Raw genomic sequence first — 19,466 nt, 5'->3', positions numbered from 1 at the left:
AACTATGTCGACAAAATGGTACACTAAAAATTCACAAAAAAATTTTTTTAGGGTACCTCCCAAGTGGGGGTGATTTTTTTTTCTCATCCAATCCTATTATGTGGGGTATCGTTGGATAGGTTTTTTTAAAACCATTATGGGTTTGCTTAGACGATATTTCGATTCAGTGATTTGTTTGCGAAATATTCAACTTTAAACTGCAAATTTTCATTAAAATCGAGCGTCCCCCGCTCCCCCTCTAAAATTTAAAAAGTCGGTGGAAAATTTTGGAAAAATTCAAGATGGTAGTAAATATATCAAACTTTCAAGGAAAACTATAATGGCCAAGTTTGCTTGAGAATTATTAGTAGTTTATGAGTAGTATAGTAGCCTAAGGTATAAAATATACCTAAACTTGGAAGATTCCGTATAAAATACGAAATCCTCAGAGAAATATTAGGTATTTTTTTCGTAATGGCTACGGAACCCTATTTTGGGCGTGTCCGACACGCTCTTGGTCGGTTTTTTATAATTGAAATTTTAATTTCAAAATATAGAGCTCGCAAAGTGCTATGACTTACCATTGAATTAAAGAATCTGAAAACAATATAAAATATATATTTTTTACTTTTAAATAAATGGTAACCATAGCAAATGTTCGTGATGACTAACTTTCAAACCGCTATAACTCAAAAACTTGCTTAGGTGATAAGACACGTTTTTTCTGTGGATCCTTCATTTGTCGGGGTAAATGTTTACAACTCGTATGTGATTCGATAAACTTTAAGCCGAGTTTAGACTTGCAAGAAAAATCGTGCAAGTTTCATTACAATACGGCGCTCGATTGACCACTACAAACTCGTTGGCTTCTACGGCCTCGCAATGTAATGCAACTTGCACGATTTTTCTTGCAAGTCTAAACTCGGCTTTAGGATTGAATTTGCTGTCAACTTTACTGCTTGTCAATTTTAGAACTGTCACATGTCATTTTGTTTGTATGGAAATTTCTGATTTTTAACAGACTTGAAAGAAGGGTAAATGACACGGGTAAACAGGGCCAGATTTAACATTAGGCAGAGTAGGCTACTACTACTAGTACTAGCATCGCCTAGGACTCGCACAAAAGAAATAAAATGTTTCTCAGAGTGGAAATTTAATCGCAAATTGTATCCTCAATGACAATAGGCGCTATTGCTTTTTGTCGATACATGCTGTCATTTGATTTGATTAAACCTGAACACAAAAAGAGCTGATACTCTTCAAATGGCTAAAAAGCGCCCCGACAGTTACATGGCCTAGAAGCTCTGACATACTCCAGTCCTGAGGGTAAAGGGAAGTTAACAATGTATTATCGACTATTAATGACATAAATTACATTATGTCTTGAGTACGTACTTACACCGCTATTCCTTCGTATGATCGATGGTTATTGCGAGAAGCGAGATAACTAGCGTATTACAGCTCTCAACCCCAGTCCCCAAATCACCAGAGCGTACTGGAACTGGAGGCCTTATCGTCTAACGCACACAGAATCACAATCGTTTTCACTTCTTCTTTCTATCACACGGTATAGGACGAGGGTAGAAAGAGATGGTGAATGCAATCGCGAACGTCATCACATCAGACAATAACAGCCTCTCTCTCTCTTGTTAGCCGTAACGAAACACGCTTACAACACGTATTCACTAATTCCGTTATCGTTCATTTTCACTTGTCCGAAACAATGTCGGACAAATTTCATTACCCGGCCTGCTCGCTGAGCACATTAACTTGTTAAGCCAGGATTATTTAATTAGCATTATAATTAAATGATTAAGCTGTTATCCAACAGTCATTGCATATAGAAATTAAGCAGAGTTCGGCTTAAGATAATTGATAATAAAAATATCTACTTACACGGCGTTAGAAAAACACCTGGAAAGCGCGAAGTCGCGGGGAACAACTACTATAAAATATTACTTCGGGAATTTTACACTTTCCCGGGGTATATTATTGCCTGTGTTAATCTGGAATAGTATAACTTTTTCCTGACGAACGAATGATAAAAAATGGTTTAGTTGTTCCAATCACGCACTACATACAAAAAAAGTGGTTTTAGGTACTATAATACTTCGGTTTTTTTAGCATTAGAAAAAGGGTAAACAAATTTTGACGAGTCTTTTTAGTGAAAAACGTTTTTTTAAAAACAAACAGTAACTATTACTTATGATACCAAAAGTATGTAATGATCATTACGTCCTTGCTAATTGTAACTATTTGCTGTGACTTATTTTTCAAACGTGCTTTGTTTAAAAAGACACATCAAGAACGCTTACCTTTTTTCTAGTGCAAATAAAAACGAAGTGTAATTGTCATCAAAATTTCCTCTGCGTAAATATATGTAATGTATGTAAATATATGTATGTACCTATGTACATATATACCTATCTCTTTATTGGACAAAAAATATTTAGAATAAAACTACTTTTATAAAGGCAGAAAGGCGTACAAAGGTTGTTAAAAAACACTTTTGAAAAATAAGTCACAGCAAATATGTAACAATTAGCAAGGATATTATGATCATTTACATACTTTTGGTATCATAAATAATAGTTACTGTTTTTTCAATAAAAAGACTAGTCAAGATTGTTTACCCTTTTTCTAATGCTAAAAAAACGAAGTATATTATGTAAATGTGAGCTCACAACATCAATGCTCAAAATAAAGAATAAATAGAGATTCACCAATAAAAAATCGTAACATTTCAAAACAAAATCATGAAAGTATTCAAACAAAATTATTGAACAAAGTCTTAAAAATTTATTAACCGCGCAACTTCTCTCAAAGTGACAAGACAAATGGTTAGAAAAATCGTCCCCAGTGAGAGAACCGTAATGATTACATAAAAATTGTAACAGTATCACGACAAATATTTCTTGTAATCCGTCAATCCAAACTTTCCAAAAAGTTATAGGAACTGAACTCATAAAAACGCAGTTACGCGTTGTTACCGCTTTTTTATAGACTGTTTTAATGTCGGGCTTGCGTTGGTTGTTTAAGTTTTTTGACGTCATTGCCAACAGTAGACATAACAACGTCTGAGTTTTCTGACAATGCCTACAACGTTATGCCAATAGACTGGTGGTCTTGGTCGCATTTTCACCTCAGCTCAACTCAACTCAAACACTTCATAGCGTTCATAATCATTATCATCATCAACCAAAGGATGTCCACTGTTGAACAAAGACCTTCCCCGAACAGAGGTTTTCAACCGGTGTTCCGCGACACGCCAGTGCCGCGATCGCCGCGAAATGTATGCGATTCGTACAAAAGGTGTCAACGAGACTTTATTAATAAGCCTTCGCTGTCCGTTATATTTTAATATTATGGGTATACTGTGCGGAACCCTTTAGGTACTTGGCTATTTTTTATTGGTGTGCCGTGGTGATACTTTGATGAACGAAAAGTGCGCCGTTAAAACTAAAAGGTTGAAAACGCCTGCCTTAGGACGCCACAATTAACTACAACTCGCCATTTGCATCCAACAGTTATCCACAACTCTCGCGATGTCATCAGTCCACCAGGTCAGAGGCCTACCAACGCTTCGTCTTCCTTCTTTCGTTTTTTCATAAGATTAAGCACAGATTAGGTCTTAATTTAAGGTTTTCTAAGGTTTTTTTCTACCATAAGAGAAGTTTCCCTGCCGGCCACGTGGCCGCGTTAGGTATTCGTTTGAGATATTGCTGTCTTTATCGCTCGTGACATAAGCGCTCGCAGCCGTCCCCCCCCCATGCCTTCCGCAACGACGTCCGTAATTTATATCGAGATAGTTGTAGGCTTTTCAAGATTTGGGCGGTTGAATTTTGGGTTTCGTTGTCCTCATATTATATGGAAAGTATAGCACAGAAATCAATGATATTTTACAATCAAGATATTCATTATATTTTCTATGCCTGTGGTTTTTTTTCGATTTTTGTAAAAATGCTTTATTAGTCTGTAATTGTCGTGCAAAGTTGACATCTTTTTTTGTCGACTTTTGAGCTCCTGTAATTCTGATATTACACATTTATATGAAAATCTGAAAAACTACAGGCATAGATAATTACGTCTAGTCCATACTTACAAAATTTCATCTATTTCTGATGACTAGTTTTCAAATGAGACCAAGAGACTTTTCTTAAATTTTATTGGGAAAATTATTATCATTTAGGACGAATAATTAGAAGGGTTTTTTTCTCGTTACGAAAGGTTAACCCTTTCCAACTCCGGTTTAATAAATCATAAATCAAGCAGCGATTTGTGACGTGAACTTTTCCGCGTAATTTACCACGAGCTAAACGCGTGATGAGTTGATGAAGTGAAGCGAACTGCCTACAAATTGTGGCCACATTACCGGACGTTAGCGGTGCTCAATCTATGTGATCTCTATTTGAAAAGTGATTCCACTTTAAGATAAGTTAGAAAGTTTATCTTTCCTTTTTAACCCCCGGTGCAAAAAGAGGGGTGTTGTAAGTTTGACGCCAATTCCACGCCAGATAGCGTTGGTTTGACGCCATCAAAATTTGATGTCATTGACTTTGATTTTGAAAGGCGAAGGCGAGTTTCTTTGTGTTGTACCTACATGATTATATTAACAGGAATTCGAGGGTTTCATGGTCAAACCCGATAAGTCGAAATAATTGACTGTTGAAAAATGAACACTATTACGTAGAAGTTAAAAGTCGAAATGTTTATGAATTATTATATAGACAGGTTCATTTCATACTATAATAGCAGTTAAAAAGATTAAATACTTACATGCATTGACAAAATTAATTACCTATTAATTTTGTACATATTTAATATCACTAATTCAAAATTCTACGACAGCGTGCAATGTTAAATTGATGTCGACATTCTTCAGTATGACTATTTATTTTCTTGATAGATATCCGATAAACACGATCGTTAAGGATTTGGTCTTAAAACATCACGAATTCAACATCAAATTTTTTATATTGAAAATAACTATTCTAATCTGATCAAAAATATTTCAAATATTTTAAAGCTAATTTAAGTCATCTTTACTTCGCTATTAGCGCCTGAGTGAGACTAAGATTCGTTATTAGACAATTGAAATCAAGAACAGTCTCGTCAAACATTAAATGGGAGCAGAGTTGCCGACCATTGTCTAGCGAGACTCCGGGTGACGTTGCCAAATCCCATTATTGCTTTCAACTTGAATGAAATGAAGTCATTGGAAGCGAGTTGGTGACTTTACAGGCGATTCTGGAAACGTGATTATAACCAACCCTAACCAACTCAATGTGTTATAGGCTAGCGCTTTCTAGCATTACCTAATTAATGTTATTTTTTTTATCTTTTTCGACGTCTTAGACGTGGGTTACCTAATGACACATCAGTAGGTAGTGTTCATTAAAAACAAAAGAGAAAGAGAGAGAGAGAAATTCGACTCACACGCAAACAAAAATAACACAAAATGAACGACAAAAATACAGAGAAACAATTTGCTCCCTGTCTACTTACAACAATAGTGTCGAATAGAGTGAAATGAGCCGCACTGAGTATATAGGTAATACAGGTAATAATCTTGCACATAAATAAATACGGTTGTAGAATAACTTCAAGTATCTACCTACTTGACAGCTCGCTTCACTCTGTTCTTCCTATATTTGCTTAAAAAACAATCACTGAAAAAAAATTTGTAAAATCTCAGTCTTCTCCTGACCACGGCCCCTGTAATGTGGCCGAAACGGTACTTAGATAATTAAATCAATATTTCATTATGTTACGGAGACTTATGCATGTGATGTCTCATGAATTGTAGTAAGGTAAACGTTCGAGTGCTCGCCACTGTCCCAATAGTTTTTAATTTTACGTCTTTAGTAATAAAGGTGACAACAGAGTGTCATTTATTGAGCATTGGCATGTCAAACACTGGGACATTAACATTAATTATAAAAAATATTTAAGTTTGGAAATCCGCAATCTAGGAATTTAAATATTTGCGAGCCGATTCACTTCATAAGGACTGAGGTAAAGGTCCATCAATTTGTATCTCGTCCATTAATTTTGAATCATTCGGGGACTGGGGGACGTTTCCATTAAGAGCAGTACAAACAGACGTACACAATATTTTATATTTCACAATATAAAACCCTCTTGTCAATTAACGCTAAATGAACTTTCATTTGTACAAAACTCTTTGTCTATTTGATAATGTGAATATTGTATTGTGAATGAAAAAGAGAAAACATAGAGCTATCTGGTAACTCATAGAGATGCATCCTTTCACAGAATCGATGTACAGTCAAGAACCAAAGAGTATATAATCACTGCGTTTTATCAAGAACATGATTTCTAGGGTCATCGTATGTTTATGTCCTTTTGATAAGCATTGCAAGTTAAATCAAATTATTTATTGTGATAAGATTCTATAGTACCAGCAAAGCTCTGCTTACTCGCCCAAATATTAATCACGCAGCGTCACCCCAACTCCTAAAAATATAAATAATAAATAAATAAATAAAATAAATATCATGGGACATTTGACACCAATTGACCTAGTCCCAAACTAAGCAAAGCTTGTACTATGGATACTAGGCAACGGATAAACATACTTATATAGATAAATACAAACTTAAATACATATTAAACATCCAAGACCCGAGAACAAACATTCGTGCTATTCACACAAATATCTGCCCCGGCCGGGATTCGAACCCAGGACCTCAAACTTCGTAGTCAGGTTCTCTAACCACTTAGCCATCTGGTCGTCCAAATAAATAACACTATAAACGAATCCCCAACAAATACTGTATAAGTAGTTTCATTATTATAAATATAGTAAGTAGACTTTATTGTTAAGCATAAAGACAAAGTTCAGAGAACAATTCCAGCCCTCTTAAAATTGCAAAACTCGTCATTATGATGCCGAGCTCGAAACCCTCGCTTAAAGTTCATCTATGTGCCCGCATGGCAAGTTGCGCTGATGCGTCTAACTCTTCACAAGTTTTATATGACGTTATACTCGTATATATACAAGTACCTGTTGCATGTGAGTATACATAAATACAGACTTATAAAGTAGAGCGTTTATGATAGGCTACATTCCTTAAAATATATAATAGATCCGCCAGCTAAATTAGATTGAAAAAAATATCGGACACGTATTTTTCTTCTTCAATGAGGGTTTTCACAGAGGCGAAATATCGCTAGATGGCGTTAGTATCGTGAGGTCCGTTTGACGTTTGTTTATAGTACATTGTGTCTTAAGGGCGGTAAATAAGGAATTACGAACGAGAGTCTATTAGAAGCCCGAAGTCGAAGACTGAGGGCTTTAATGAGTCGATGTTCGTAATTCTAGTACCGCCCGTGCGACATACCATGTTTTTCATCACATTTGCGAGTAAAATTGTATATTTGTAAAAGAACAACTAATATTTTATCAAAAATTGCCGATACCGCTGATTGCGCTCTTGGCAATCTGCAGCATGTGCATGGCGTGCCGTGCGTGTGCAGCGCGTGCACGGAGCAGCAGCACACCATGCAGTAACAAACTCACTTACCGACCTTGGGCTTCATGACATGAAAATTAGTACGGGCAATGACTCATTTACCGACCACGGGTTTCATGACAAGCACATTAAGGTCGGGGGTTTTATTTGGGGGGTTGCAACCAAGGTAGCCTGCATGTTACGACACTGTTTACGAGCAAGTGTGATGAAAAATAACTAAAATCGCAAGCAAACGTCGTCAAACTTCAAACGAACCTCACGATACTAACGCCACCTAGCGATATTTCGCCTCCGTCAAAACCCTCATTACACAAAAAATCATGAAGATATAGCCGTTTAAAGTTCCTCCTACTAACACACGTACACTTTTTACTAGGAAGTCACATCATGGACCCCGCCCCTCCCGAACTTTGACGCGCTTCATATTTGTCATTTTTTGTTTAATTGATAAAAGAAAACATACGCGTCACCAATATTTTCTGATAATCTTACCGATGGACTAAATAGAGGACCGGATGGCAAAGTGGTTTGAGAACCTGACTACGAAACTTGAGGTCCCGGGTTCGATTCCCAGTCGGGGCAGATATTTGTATGAATAATACGAATGATTGTTTTAGGGTCTTGGATGTTTAATATGTATTTAAGTATGTATTTATCTATATAACTATGTTTTCCGATGCCTAGTATCCATAGTATAAGCTTTGATTAGTTTGGGACTAGGTCAATTGGTGTCAAGTGTCCCACGATATTTACGAGTATTTATTTATTTAGAATATGTTTTTTTTTACCCAGGAATGTACCAAATTAAACGTATTGTACTTAGATGACGAAAACGTGAAACTTTTTGACTTCCATTTATAGTGCTGGCCAATTATGAAAGTTATATATAGCAACTGAACTTTTTTAATTATAAAAGTGGCCAGTACTTCATCGAGAAAGAAAGTTAGCAAGTTACTACAAAATCTTAAAAACGGGTGACACTCTTTCCCGGCCCGGATAATACCGGGATGGAAATACCGACCCTGTTTTTCGTGTACACGCCCATAGAAGCTCCTGTCAGTTTTATGGGCAAGTCCACAAAAACAGGGTCGGTATTTCCATGTTGGTGTTATCCGGGGCGGGAAAGAGTGTCACCCTTAAAAACTTCTTGTCCTCCTTAAGTTTACAACTCCTTAGTTTACAATAACAATAACTTCTACTGCCTATAGAGAATTAGGTACACTAATTTGAAAGGAAAAATGCGAAAGTAATTTGCACACATTGACTTAACAAAGTGTTCAATTAATATTGCAATCTTGTCAATGTAACAAAACAAAATCTTTAGATATCATAAATTTACCAACTAAAGTTTAAAAGCAATGGAAATAACTAACATAGGTACACTACTAACTTTATACAGTAACACATAGTGAACTGGATTCAATTCAAGAGAGAACTATGAACGTAGAGGTAAAAACCAACCCAAACAGTAGTGAATCGCAGAATTTATTGCAAGCATTATTCTCCGCGACTTCAAAGAAGTGCAAGCCATTCTCCTACCCTGTCTCCCATATTGATATTCTGATATTCCACGCCCTTTCACAAAATTATACAATAGGATCTCAACGTGCTCGTACATTGTATGTAAGCAGCTTTACGCTGTGCAATATTATTTTCTATAGATAAAATTGAAGTTTCCACGCAAACAATCCGCTTATTGATTGTCTTCCCCATCCTTTTATATTTTGAATGAAATTGTTTCCCTGGCCAGTAGTAAGTTCTTCGTCCTCGATCGGTACGAGAGTGAGAGGGACGGTAAGATACGAACTTCGATGTTCGAATTTCGTATTAGCCCCCCCTGTATTGACGGGTAACCATTATTTTATTCAGTTGTTTTCTTAGCGTCTTTCTCTTGCCGAGCTTTGAAGTGTTTAGACAAAAAAAAACTGAAATGCAATAAATAATAAACCTTTTTTTATTTAACTATAAAGCACACATTGTACAAATTTAAAGTAAAAACTTCTCTCAAAATCCACGTTTACCAACATCGAGATAATACATAGAGCCATGTTACAGCTGCAAAGCTGAGTATTAGAAGGCATCGCTGGTAAAAGCTTTGCGGTCTGCGGCAGCTGCTAATTACGAGACTGAGCGTATACTTTACAAGCAACCAATTTTACCCTCCGTGATAACGTGATGACAACCATAATGTGCCATGTTATTGGATGAATGTATGAAATTCATTTTGTAGGGAAACTCGTCATACGGTTTAGGGTTGACATGTTAAGATAAAAGGGGAATGGGGAATAAAATGCAAGATTCGGTATTTTTATTTTTGTAATTTTTTTGGTATATCGGTGTTTCATCCATCCCCACTATCCGTTGGGTATTACTTATATAAAATACTAGCTATTGCCCGCGACTTCGTCCGCGTGGAATAGTAACTTTGGGAAGTATTTTATTTATTTAAGATACCTATTCTGCCAATAATAACACATAGAAAGTTCTACGGTCAAGCAATGCCAAAGATGAATTTACTTATTTCTATCCCGCGGGAATTTTTAATTTTCCCGGAAAAAGCATCCTACGTCAATCAGGAATATGTAGCTTACTTTTGGTGAAATAACTTAAAATCAGACCCGAAGTTGAATTCACTTATTTCTATCCCTTGGGAATTTTGCATTTTCCCAGCTTTCTATTGGTGAAAGAATTTTTTAAATCAGCCCCGAAGTTGAATTCAGTTCATTCATTCATTCATTTATTTTTTCAGTTTTTTCTATCCCATGGGAATTTTGTAATTTCCCGAAGAAAAAGTAGCCTTTGTCATTTGCGGATAGTCATATCACATAGTATGTAAGATTTTTTTTAAATCAGCTCCTAAATTGAATTGATTTATTTCTATCCCGAGGGAATTTTGCATTATCCCGGATAAAAAGTAACCTATGTCAATCAAGGATAGTTTAGCTTACTAACGGTGACATAATTTTTAAAATCGGCTCAATAGTTGCAGAGATTCAACTACAAACAAAGAAACGAAAAAAGTTTAGATATTTTCCTATCCCGTGGGAATTTCGAAAAATCTTTCTTTTGTGCACCTCACAACACTCGAGGTATAGTAACATAAATGCTTTGAACTTGAAGTCTCTAAGCAACAGTAGTATTAGGCTGTGCGTTGTCTGTCAGTCAGTCAGCAGTCACGGTACTGTTTTATGGTCTAGTTTATTAACAATAAAGGACAAAATATATAAAAAAATCATTTGGTATAGTGAAATTTTGTCAGAAGTTTAGACATTTTACATGATAAAAGATAAACTCACCCTAAACGAATGTAGGTATAAATTACACGATAAAAAGAACTTCGTGTTATAAGTACTAATTTTTGGCCTGCTCGGCCAACAATATGCTGAGCTGGGACCGTTTCGCGATTTCGCAGACTTGCTTTTTTATTTGTTTTTTTTTTTCATCCTGTATATACTTCATGTGCTGTAAGTTTTTGCGAATAGTGAATAAATGTTTCATTCTTTCTTTCTTTAATTAATAATTTCACCGAATAAAATATCAAGGTATAGGCTTGAATCTTGTTTTTTTTTAAACCTTAATTTAGACATTACAATATACCTACAACTTCATTTATTATTCGCAGATTTTAAGCATGAACTTTAGCTATTTTAATAGTAATAGAAAGCTCTGAAAACTCAAGAGCTCGCCTTAGTTATTCGTTAGTGATTTTAAATAATAAATACATGAAATATTGTTGGCTACCTATTATTGTTACAGTACTATGAGTATCAAAGTACTAAGAAACTTTTCTTCTGATTTTCAACAAGACAACTATTTTCGAAATGTATCAGCAGAGATAAGTTATAAGCTTCGCGTTTTAATTGTAAAGTCTTGAAAACTTTTACAATTTTTATTCAACGAAGATTAAAAGCTGATGTTTATGTAGGTATCACTTTAGATGTATACTTACAGTGTTGAATTATAATCTTAGTAATTTAATACATTCGCCCAAAATGTTTATGCGTGAGAAAACGAGGAGCAAAGCAGTTAGCAGTAGGTAAGGACGCGGGTACAACGGAATTACAACATAACCAAGTGAAATTAATATTTCGTAAGCTCCATACAAGCACACACTCCTTTACACCGCATTCTAATTAATCATTTCATAAACTCCACGTTAAAATGTATGGTAAAACACTCGGTCATTAATTATAAAGTATAATAAAGTGTAAAAATTCAACGTGCGGGGTCTCCGGGGTTCAAGGATAAAGGTTATTTTATTTAGAACCCTTTTTTGCAGAGTTTTACCGTTGCTTCAATTAAGGACAAAAAAGCAATAATAAATTCAAAGATTCTTCGGAGTTTGCGAGCTTTCCATTACAATTACATCAATTCAACATACGAAAAAAGTGAAATAAAATCACGAGGACTGAGAATAAAATGTCCTGTGTTTCGTAAGTGGGGGGGAGGGCACTTTTTACCTTAATTCCTGTTAATGGTCCCGGAATTATAAGCTTTTTTGGGTTGTTACTTTTAATAAAAAAAGCAGGGACGTTACAAAACAACGAAAATACCTACTCGTATATTTGGTGAGTTGCTCACCTGAATTGAAAAGTATAATATTTGGGTGTCCCTTGTTTTACCGACAAACTTTACATCGAATATCATTTCATTGAAAACGTTTCATGGAACATTTAGTTCTAGTATTATCGTTTGGTGTAATTTTGTTTCGTGACCAGTTCATTACAATTTTTATTATTTTATAGAAAAACTGTTCAAGGAATACCAATTTTGACAGATGATTCATTTTGTAACAATATTAAATGGCAGAATTACTAAACAACGATGTTTATTACTTCGAAGTTTTATACGAATACTACGGTATTTGACAACTCCTGACTTTGCCATATCTTAATATTATTATGAAAATATAGATAAACAGATAGTGTTTAGCGAAGAGAAAATTTAAATCGGTTGAAAATTGGATTTATAGTGATTTTTTGAAAAATCTATATACCTGTCTCTTTCTTAAACGCTTTTCTCTATGCAGCAAGTATGGCGGTACTGGCGTGTGACGTCACATGCCAGTATGTCTTTCTCTGTCTAATCTTGAATTTCAAATCTTTATAACTTTGTTATTTGTAAAGGTAGCTTAAAAATTGTTTTTCTATTCGATGACAGGCATTGTGTAGTTTTAATTTATAAAACATATATCAAAAAGTCAAATACTTACTTACCGTATTCGCATCATTTTAAACATTCGCATTCACATAAAACGATGCGAATATTTTGCGAATGCGAATGTGTGCAAGTCGTGACGTGTTTCGCCTGCACCGGCCACCGGCCGCCAAGACGCCGACCGCGCCAATCAACTATTTTACCGACACTTTGGGCGTCTCCTGCGTTACCAAAATTGTCTCTGGCGTTACCAAAAAATCGTACTTCCAACAAGATATTTCACGGTTTAATAGGTTGAACAGAAAAAACATGTTTACTTGCAAAAATCTGCAATTGTTTGAAAAATGTCGCGGACAGATTAGTGTTGGTAAAAAAGTTGATTGGCCCACACAACAACATACACAAGACATACTTGTGAAGTTAGATAAAAGTTTCTAAACAAATAATAATATTGTTTGCAAAGTCAAAATCAAACTCATTCAATTTAGACTATACTTATGAAGGTCAAAGAAAAATCTACAACCGGTTCGGAAAACCTCTGTGCAAAGAATCCAGCAAGAAACTACGTTGTTGAATTGTAATGAAGTGTCAAATGTGATCTATATATTAAGTTAGCCCTACTTTAGTTCTCGTTTTCTTCTTGCAAGAACGCACTTCAACTTCTTACACTCACCGCAGACAGAGGCCCTACGAAGAGCTAAATTCGAACTTCGTATCTTGCCGTCCCGCTGACGCTTATATTATTTAATACAAGAGTGAGAGGATCGGTATAATAAGAACTTCGAATTTCGTAGTATACTCCCCAAGATTACGTTTTCGCTGAAACCACATACTATAACATAATCCCCCGGTACTCGTGTCCAAAGCGAATTACATACGCAACGTTGAACCCGAGGGCTTCCTACCACCTTCGTTTTGTACCTTTGCAATGAGATTTCCGCTCTTTTAAGGGTGAACTACAAATGTAAGGCAACTCCAATATTCTTTTCACACCTCTCCTTCAGAAAAGTAACTTTTCTGTTCAAGGCTTTTCTATGTGTGTTATTGCAAATGCCATTTTTTGAAGTTGTTTTTTTTATTTGACTGGATGGCAAACAAGCAAGTGGGTCTCCTGATGGTAAGAGATCACCACCACACATAAACATCTGCAATACCGGGGTGATCGCAGATGCGTTGCCAACCTAGAGGCCTAAGATACTACTACGACAGTAATAGTACATTGTGTCTTAAGGGCGGTACTAGAATTACGAACATCGACTCATTAAAGCCCTCAGTCTTTGACTTCGGGCTTCTAATAGACTCTCGTTCGTAATTCCTTATTTACCGCCCTTAAGATACAATGTACTATTACTGTCGTATTTCACAAAGTTCACATATCAGAACGTTCAATCATCACAATCTTGATAAACGAAATGAAGTGTTATTATTGAATTATCGGCCAATCAGTTTGTTAATTAAATCCAAACACTTTATTTATATTTTCAAACATGTGTGAACGGAAACGAGTTAGTTCCATCTCTTCAAATCACCTTGATGTTTTGAATCGTCATTTCATCTTCATCGCTACGTCCCTTATGGCTTCTCATTTGTTTTAACTTGGTTTGTAAAGCCGTGGACGTGGAGGACTAGTGATTTTGACCCTATGGCCTCTCAAGCTGAGGATCGTGGGTTCAAGCCCGGTATCGCACCTCCGAGCTTCTCTAAATTCATGTCCGAAATTACATTTGAGATATGCAACGAGCTTTACGGTGAAGGAAAATACCGTTAGAAAACCTGGAGAAACATGTGAAGCAATTCAATTATTTTTGAGAAGTTGCCAATCTACACTAGGCCCGCGTAGGTACTACTTACAGCTTAAGCCCTCTCATTCTGAGAGGTCTGTGGCCAGCGTGGTACGTATATAAGCTAGGATGATGATGATGATGATGATGATGATGATGATGATGATGATGATGAACTTTACTATGGTAGTAAGTTAATCCGCAAAGGATATTAATGCTTAGTTAGTATTTTGCAATGAAACTCGCAGTCTCAGGCCAAAACTGGCGAAATTTGATATGTTACTGACCAAAAAAATACCTACTACAGCTTTGGTTTCATGAGGAATATCGTGAGCATGCTTTTTTCTGTTAGGTATTTAATGTATTGCCTATGGGCTAATGTAACTGAACGAAGCCAGTTTGAAAAATAAAAATAAAAACCTTGTTATATTTGTTTATATTTTGTTTTTATTTTGTTACAGAGCAATACGAGGAACAAAGAACACTCAACACATAATTCTCATAGCAGTTGTCAAGAAGAGGTAAGTCGAATTCCAAATTATTACGACTCGAGGTACTGCAACTCAAGCAAATTATGATACAGAAGTTTTACAAAATGTTGGTAGTAGGTACATATTTGATTATCACTATAATAGTTTAAGAAAGTTATTTTTATAACCAAAAAAAAATCGGATCATTTTATGACAGATTTCTTTAAAGAGCACAATCATTCATTGAATTCTTTCTTTCTTTAATTTTTTCTTATAAATGTAAGGTACCGTAGACGAGGATATTTCTAAATCTTTTTATAGACAATTTTGTAAAGAAATGTATCTAGATATATATTTTTTCCTTGAAATAAAATAAAAGTATACTTACTTATCAACTTAGCCCGTATATCCCCTGGAAATTGGTAGAAGTTTTCAACTTCGCGAAGTATATTACCAACGACATTACAGAAAGAAAGTATGTTTAAAGAAAATCAATAATCCTGCGCAGGGAATAGGTGAAAATCTGAAATAAACATACTTTTAAAACTCTGGTCGATAGGTTCTTTAGATAGGTACGTCTATAATTCAAATTCACATTCAAATTGAAATCATTTATTCAGTAAATAGGCCGCAATGGGCACTTTTACACGTCATTTTTTAAACTACCATCGCTTTCGGAAAGACCATCATTGCCAAGAAGAATGCGCCGCAAGAAACTTGCCAGAAAGTCATTTTTTTTAAATAAAATAATTACAAATAAAATACTTAAAACTACAGTATACAATTAAAGAAAAAAAGGAACAGAAAAAAAGATCTATAGATAGAATCATCGCGTTAGTGACACCCTAAACGCTGCTAAAATCAGTAGACAAGCATCAACAGGTGAGATAGGGGTCAATCACGGGTCAGTTATCATCATGTAAGCCGAAAGACGTCCACTGCTGGACATAGGCCTCCCCCAAGGTCTCCACTCAGACCGATCTTGTGCTTTCCGCATCCACCGCGATCCCGCGATCTTAACCAGGTCGTCGTTCCATCTTATTGGAGGCCTACCGATAGTTCATCTCCCGGTCCGCGGACGCCATTCGAGAACCTTCTGACCCCATCGGCCATCAGTCCTGCGGCAATGTGCCCCGCCCACTGCCACTTCAGTTTCGCAATTCTTCGGGCTATGTCGGTAAACTTAGTTCTATCTACTACGGATATAATCATTTCTGATTCTATCCCGCAGAGAAACCCTGAGCATAGCCCTCTCCAATTCTCCATAGCCCTCTGAGTGACTTTAAACTGCCTCATGAGGCCCATCGTTAGCGCTCACATCTCAGATCCGTACGTCATCACTGGCAACACACACACAGTCAGTTATATGTAAAAAAAAAACAAGGGAACTAGTGGTGTGAAGTCGAAACACCTTGATTCCTACCGAGTAACCAATTTTTTTTGATATATAACATGAATGATAATAATCAAATTACAAGGAGCTTTATCCGAAACATAACTCACGCTCCTCTCACTTTACTTCTACCTATGTGGCCTAAAAGTCCAGTGATGTGTTTTACGCATAATAGCCACACATACAGGCTAGGTACTCTGCTCATGTAAAGCGCGCAATAAAGGTACAAACAAAAATCGGCGTTTTATTGATATTCATAGTGTACATACATAAGTATTTAGGCCCAGTATAAGAACCCATAGATAGGTAGGTACTGGGGGTGTGTAACTTGGTATAAGCTTAGGTACGTGGAATCTACGCGCGTGGCTTTAAACTTCATTAAATAAAAAGGATATTTCTTCAGTATCTTGATTTATTCTTCTTATAATATTACATTAGAAAGATAGATCAGCTCCGGCCGACGTGTACCGCTGACAATCGTCTTTTAAAATCTAATTCTAGAATCACACAATATAAAAAAATACTATCAATAAAGTCAATCTAACCTGCCAGGTGGTCAGTTTTACCACCTGCCAGCGGTATACAGCCTAGTCCCCACAGTACACTGCACCACATAGGCCCTTGCGACATCAACAAAATTCCCAATGTAATCATTACCCACACCATGACTGATCCATCTTTGACCAGCCCATCCATCCAAAATATCGGACACATGAGTTAATAAAATCGGAATCCTGTTTAATGCATCAACCCTGTTTCAAAGTAGGTATATTGAAAGTGTGACAAAGATGTGACTGATGTGGGTTGCCGCTGAGGGTCACGTCAAATTTGCTTCGAGGTATCACACTTCAGTTTTCAAGAGAATTCTGCTCATGTATATTTTCTTGTCGGTTTTAAAAACAATGTGTCAATGCCATGTCTTGTTAAAAGCAATGACTGCGCTGTTATTTTCTACGGCGTGTACTTAAATAAATTTAGTAAAAATAATTAACGTGAAACGCGAGTTAGTTCTTTCTTTAAATACAAATGATAAATATGTGTACAAAAAAAAAAGCTTACACATAATTATAACCATATTCACATTCTTACCAATAATTTATACTTAGTGTTTCGGATAAAGTTAAATACCTACCTACCTAGTTAATTAGATCAATCAAGCAATACAACGAGGACAATACAAGGGACAATATAACTTCAGTTTAGATATTAGGTAGGTATATCGTTTAGCATACAAGTCTACTTTCAATATAATGTATTTAGACATTAAAACCTTTGCAGTTTTTAAACTTGTTCGCAAAACTTTGCTTTTACAAGTTTATCCAAGGTTTCAAATTTTTTGATAGCTTTATCTTAAATTTCCATACATATACTAAGTAAGTACTTGGTTTGCAAAGTTTTACTAGAAATGCCTCCGACTTTAACAGCAGGCCAGTCTCATGGGAAACCTACTCCAGGCTTGAATAAATAAAGTTATCTTTTCTTTCTTGCTTCTACGAAGCGTAAGAGAATAGTTATTTGCGCAACAAGAGAGCAAAGTTTTGTTTATTGTGCTAGCGTTTTATTTTGAATGAGTAAGCAAGGATTCTTAAGATCACCGAGCGTCTGCGAGTGATTCTGATTCTATCCCCAGAGACCCGAGCATAGCCCTTCCAATATCACATAGATTCTGAGTGACTTTGGTCTGCCTATGACCCATCGTTTTTCACATCTCAGATCCGTTGTCATACTGGCAAATACACACAGTAGTTATATGTAAAAAAAAACAAGGGAACTAGTGGTGTGAAGTCGAAACACCCTTGATTCCTACCGAGTGAACCAAAATTTTTTGGATATACATGAATGATAATAATCTAACTACGAGGAGCTTTATCCGAAACATAACTCACGCTTCTCACACTTTACTTCTACCCTATGTGCCTAAGAGTCCAGTGATGTGTTTTACGCATAGTAGCCACACATAGAGGCTACTCTGCTCATGTAAAGCGCGCATATAAAGTGTACAAACAAAAAACGGCGTTTCATTGATATTCATTGTGTACATACATAAGTATTTAGGCCCAGTATAAAGAAACCCATAGATAGGTAGGTACTGGGGGTGTGTAACTTGGTATGAGCTTAGGTACGTGGAATCTACCGCGCGTGGCTTTAAACTTCATTAAATAAAAAGGATATTTCTTCAGTATCTTGATTTATTCTTCTTATAATATTACATTAGAAAGATAGATCCAGCCTTTCAGCCGTCGCATGGCCGTCGGGAGCAATCTGCGCTCCGGCCGACGTGTAACGCTGACAATCGTCCTTTAAAATCTAATTCTAGAATCACACAATATAAAAAAATACTATTAATAAAGTCAATCTAACCTGCCAGGGGTCAGTTTTACCCACCTGCCAGCGTATATACAGCCTAGTCCCCACAGTACACTGCACCACATAGGCCCTTACGACTCAACAAAAATCCCAATGTAATCATTACCCACACCATGACTGATCCTTCCATCTTTGACCAGCCCATCCATCCAAAGTATCGGACACATGAGTTAATAAAATCGGAATCCTGTTTTAATGCATCAACCCTGTTTCCAAGTAGGTATATTGAAAGTGTGACAAAGATGTGACTGATGTGGGTTGCCGCTGAGGGTCACGTCAAATTTGCTTCGAGGTATCACACTTCAGTTTTTCAAGAGAATTCTGCTCATGTATATTTCTTGTCGGTTTTAAAAAACAATGTGTCAATGCCATTCCCTTGTTAAAAAGCAATGACTGCGCTGTTATTTTCTACGGCGTGTACTTACTTAAATAAATTTTAGTAAAAATAATTAACGTGAAACGCGAGTTAGTTCTTTCTTTAAATACAAATGATAAATATGTGTTAAAAAAAAAAGCTTACACATAATTATTACCATATTCACATTCTTACCAATCATTTATACTTAGTGTTTCGGATAAAATTAAATACCTACCTACCTATTTAATTAGATCAATCAAGCAATACAACGAGGACATACAAGGGACAATATAACGGACTTCAGTTTAGATTATTAGGTAGGTATATCGTTTAGCATACAAGTCTACTTTAAATTATATGTATCTAGACGTTAAAAACCTTTGCATTTTTTACACTTGTTCGCAAAACTTTGCTTTTACAAGTTTACAAGGTTTCAAATTTTTTGATAGCTCTATCTAAATTTCC

The 19,466-nt window shown here is 36.0% G+C and overlaps 1 protein-coding gene across 3 annotated transcripts in view; it reads left to right on the top strand.

The window, feature by feature from the left end:
- Pde8 (phosphodiesterase 8) overlaps window positions 1–19,466 on the top strand; it is a 314,310-nt gene that overhangs the window by 237,004 nt on the left and 57,840 nt on the right. For all 3 annotated transcript variants that reach the window (XM_074097326.1, XM_074097325.1, XM_074097324.1), the window contains one exon: window positions 14,875–14,934. In XM_074097326.1, the coding sequence (XP_073953427.1) occupies window positions 14,875–14,934 (60 nt within the window). The remainder of the gene's footprint in view (window positions 1–14,874; window positions 14,935–19,466) is intronic.

This window comes from Choristoneura fumiferana, chromosome 14 (genome assembly GCF_025370935.1).
Source record: "Choristoneura fumiferana chromosome 14, NRCan_CFum_1, whole genome shotgun sequence".
NCBI classification, from domain to species: Eukaryota; Metazoa; Arthropoda; class Insecta; order Lepidoptera; family Tortricidae; genus Choristoneura; species Choristoneura fumiferana.
This window is presented reverse-complemented; position numbering and strand designations above follow the sequence as displayed.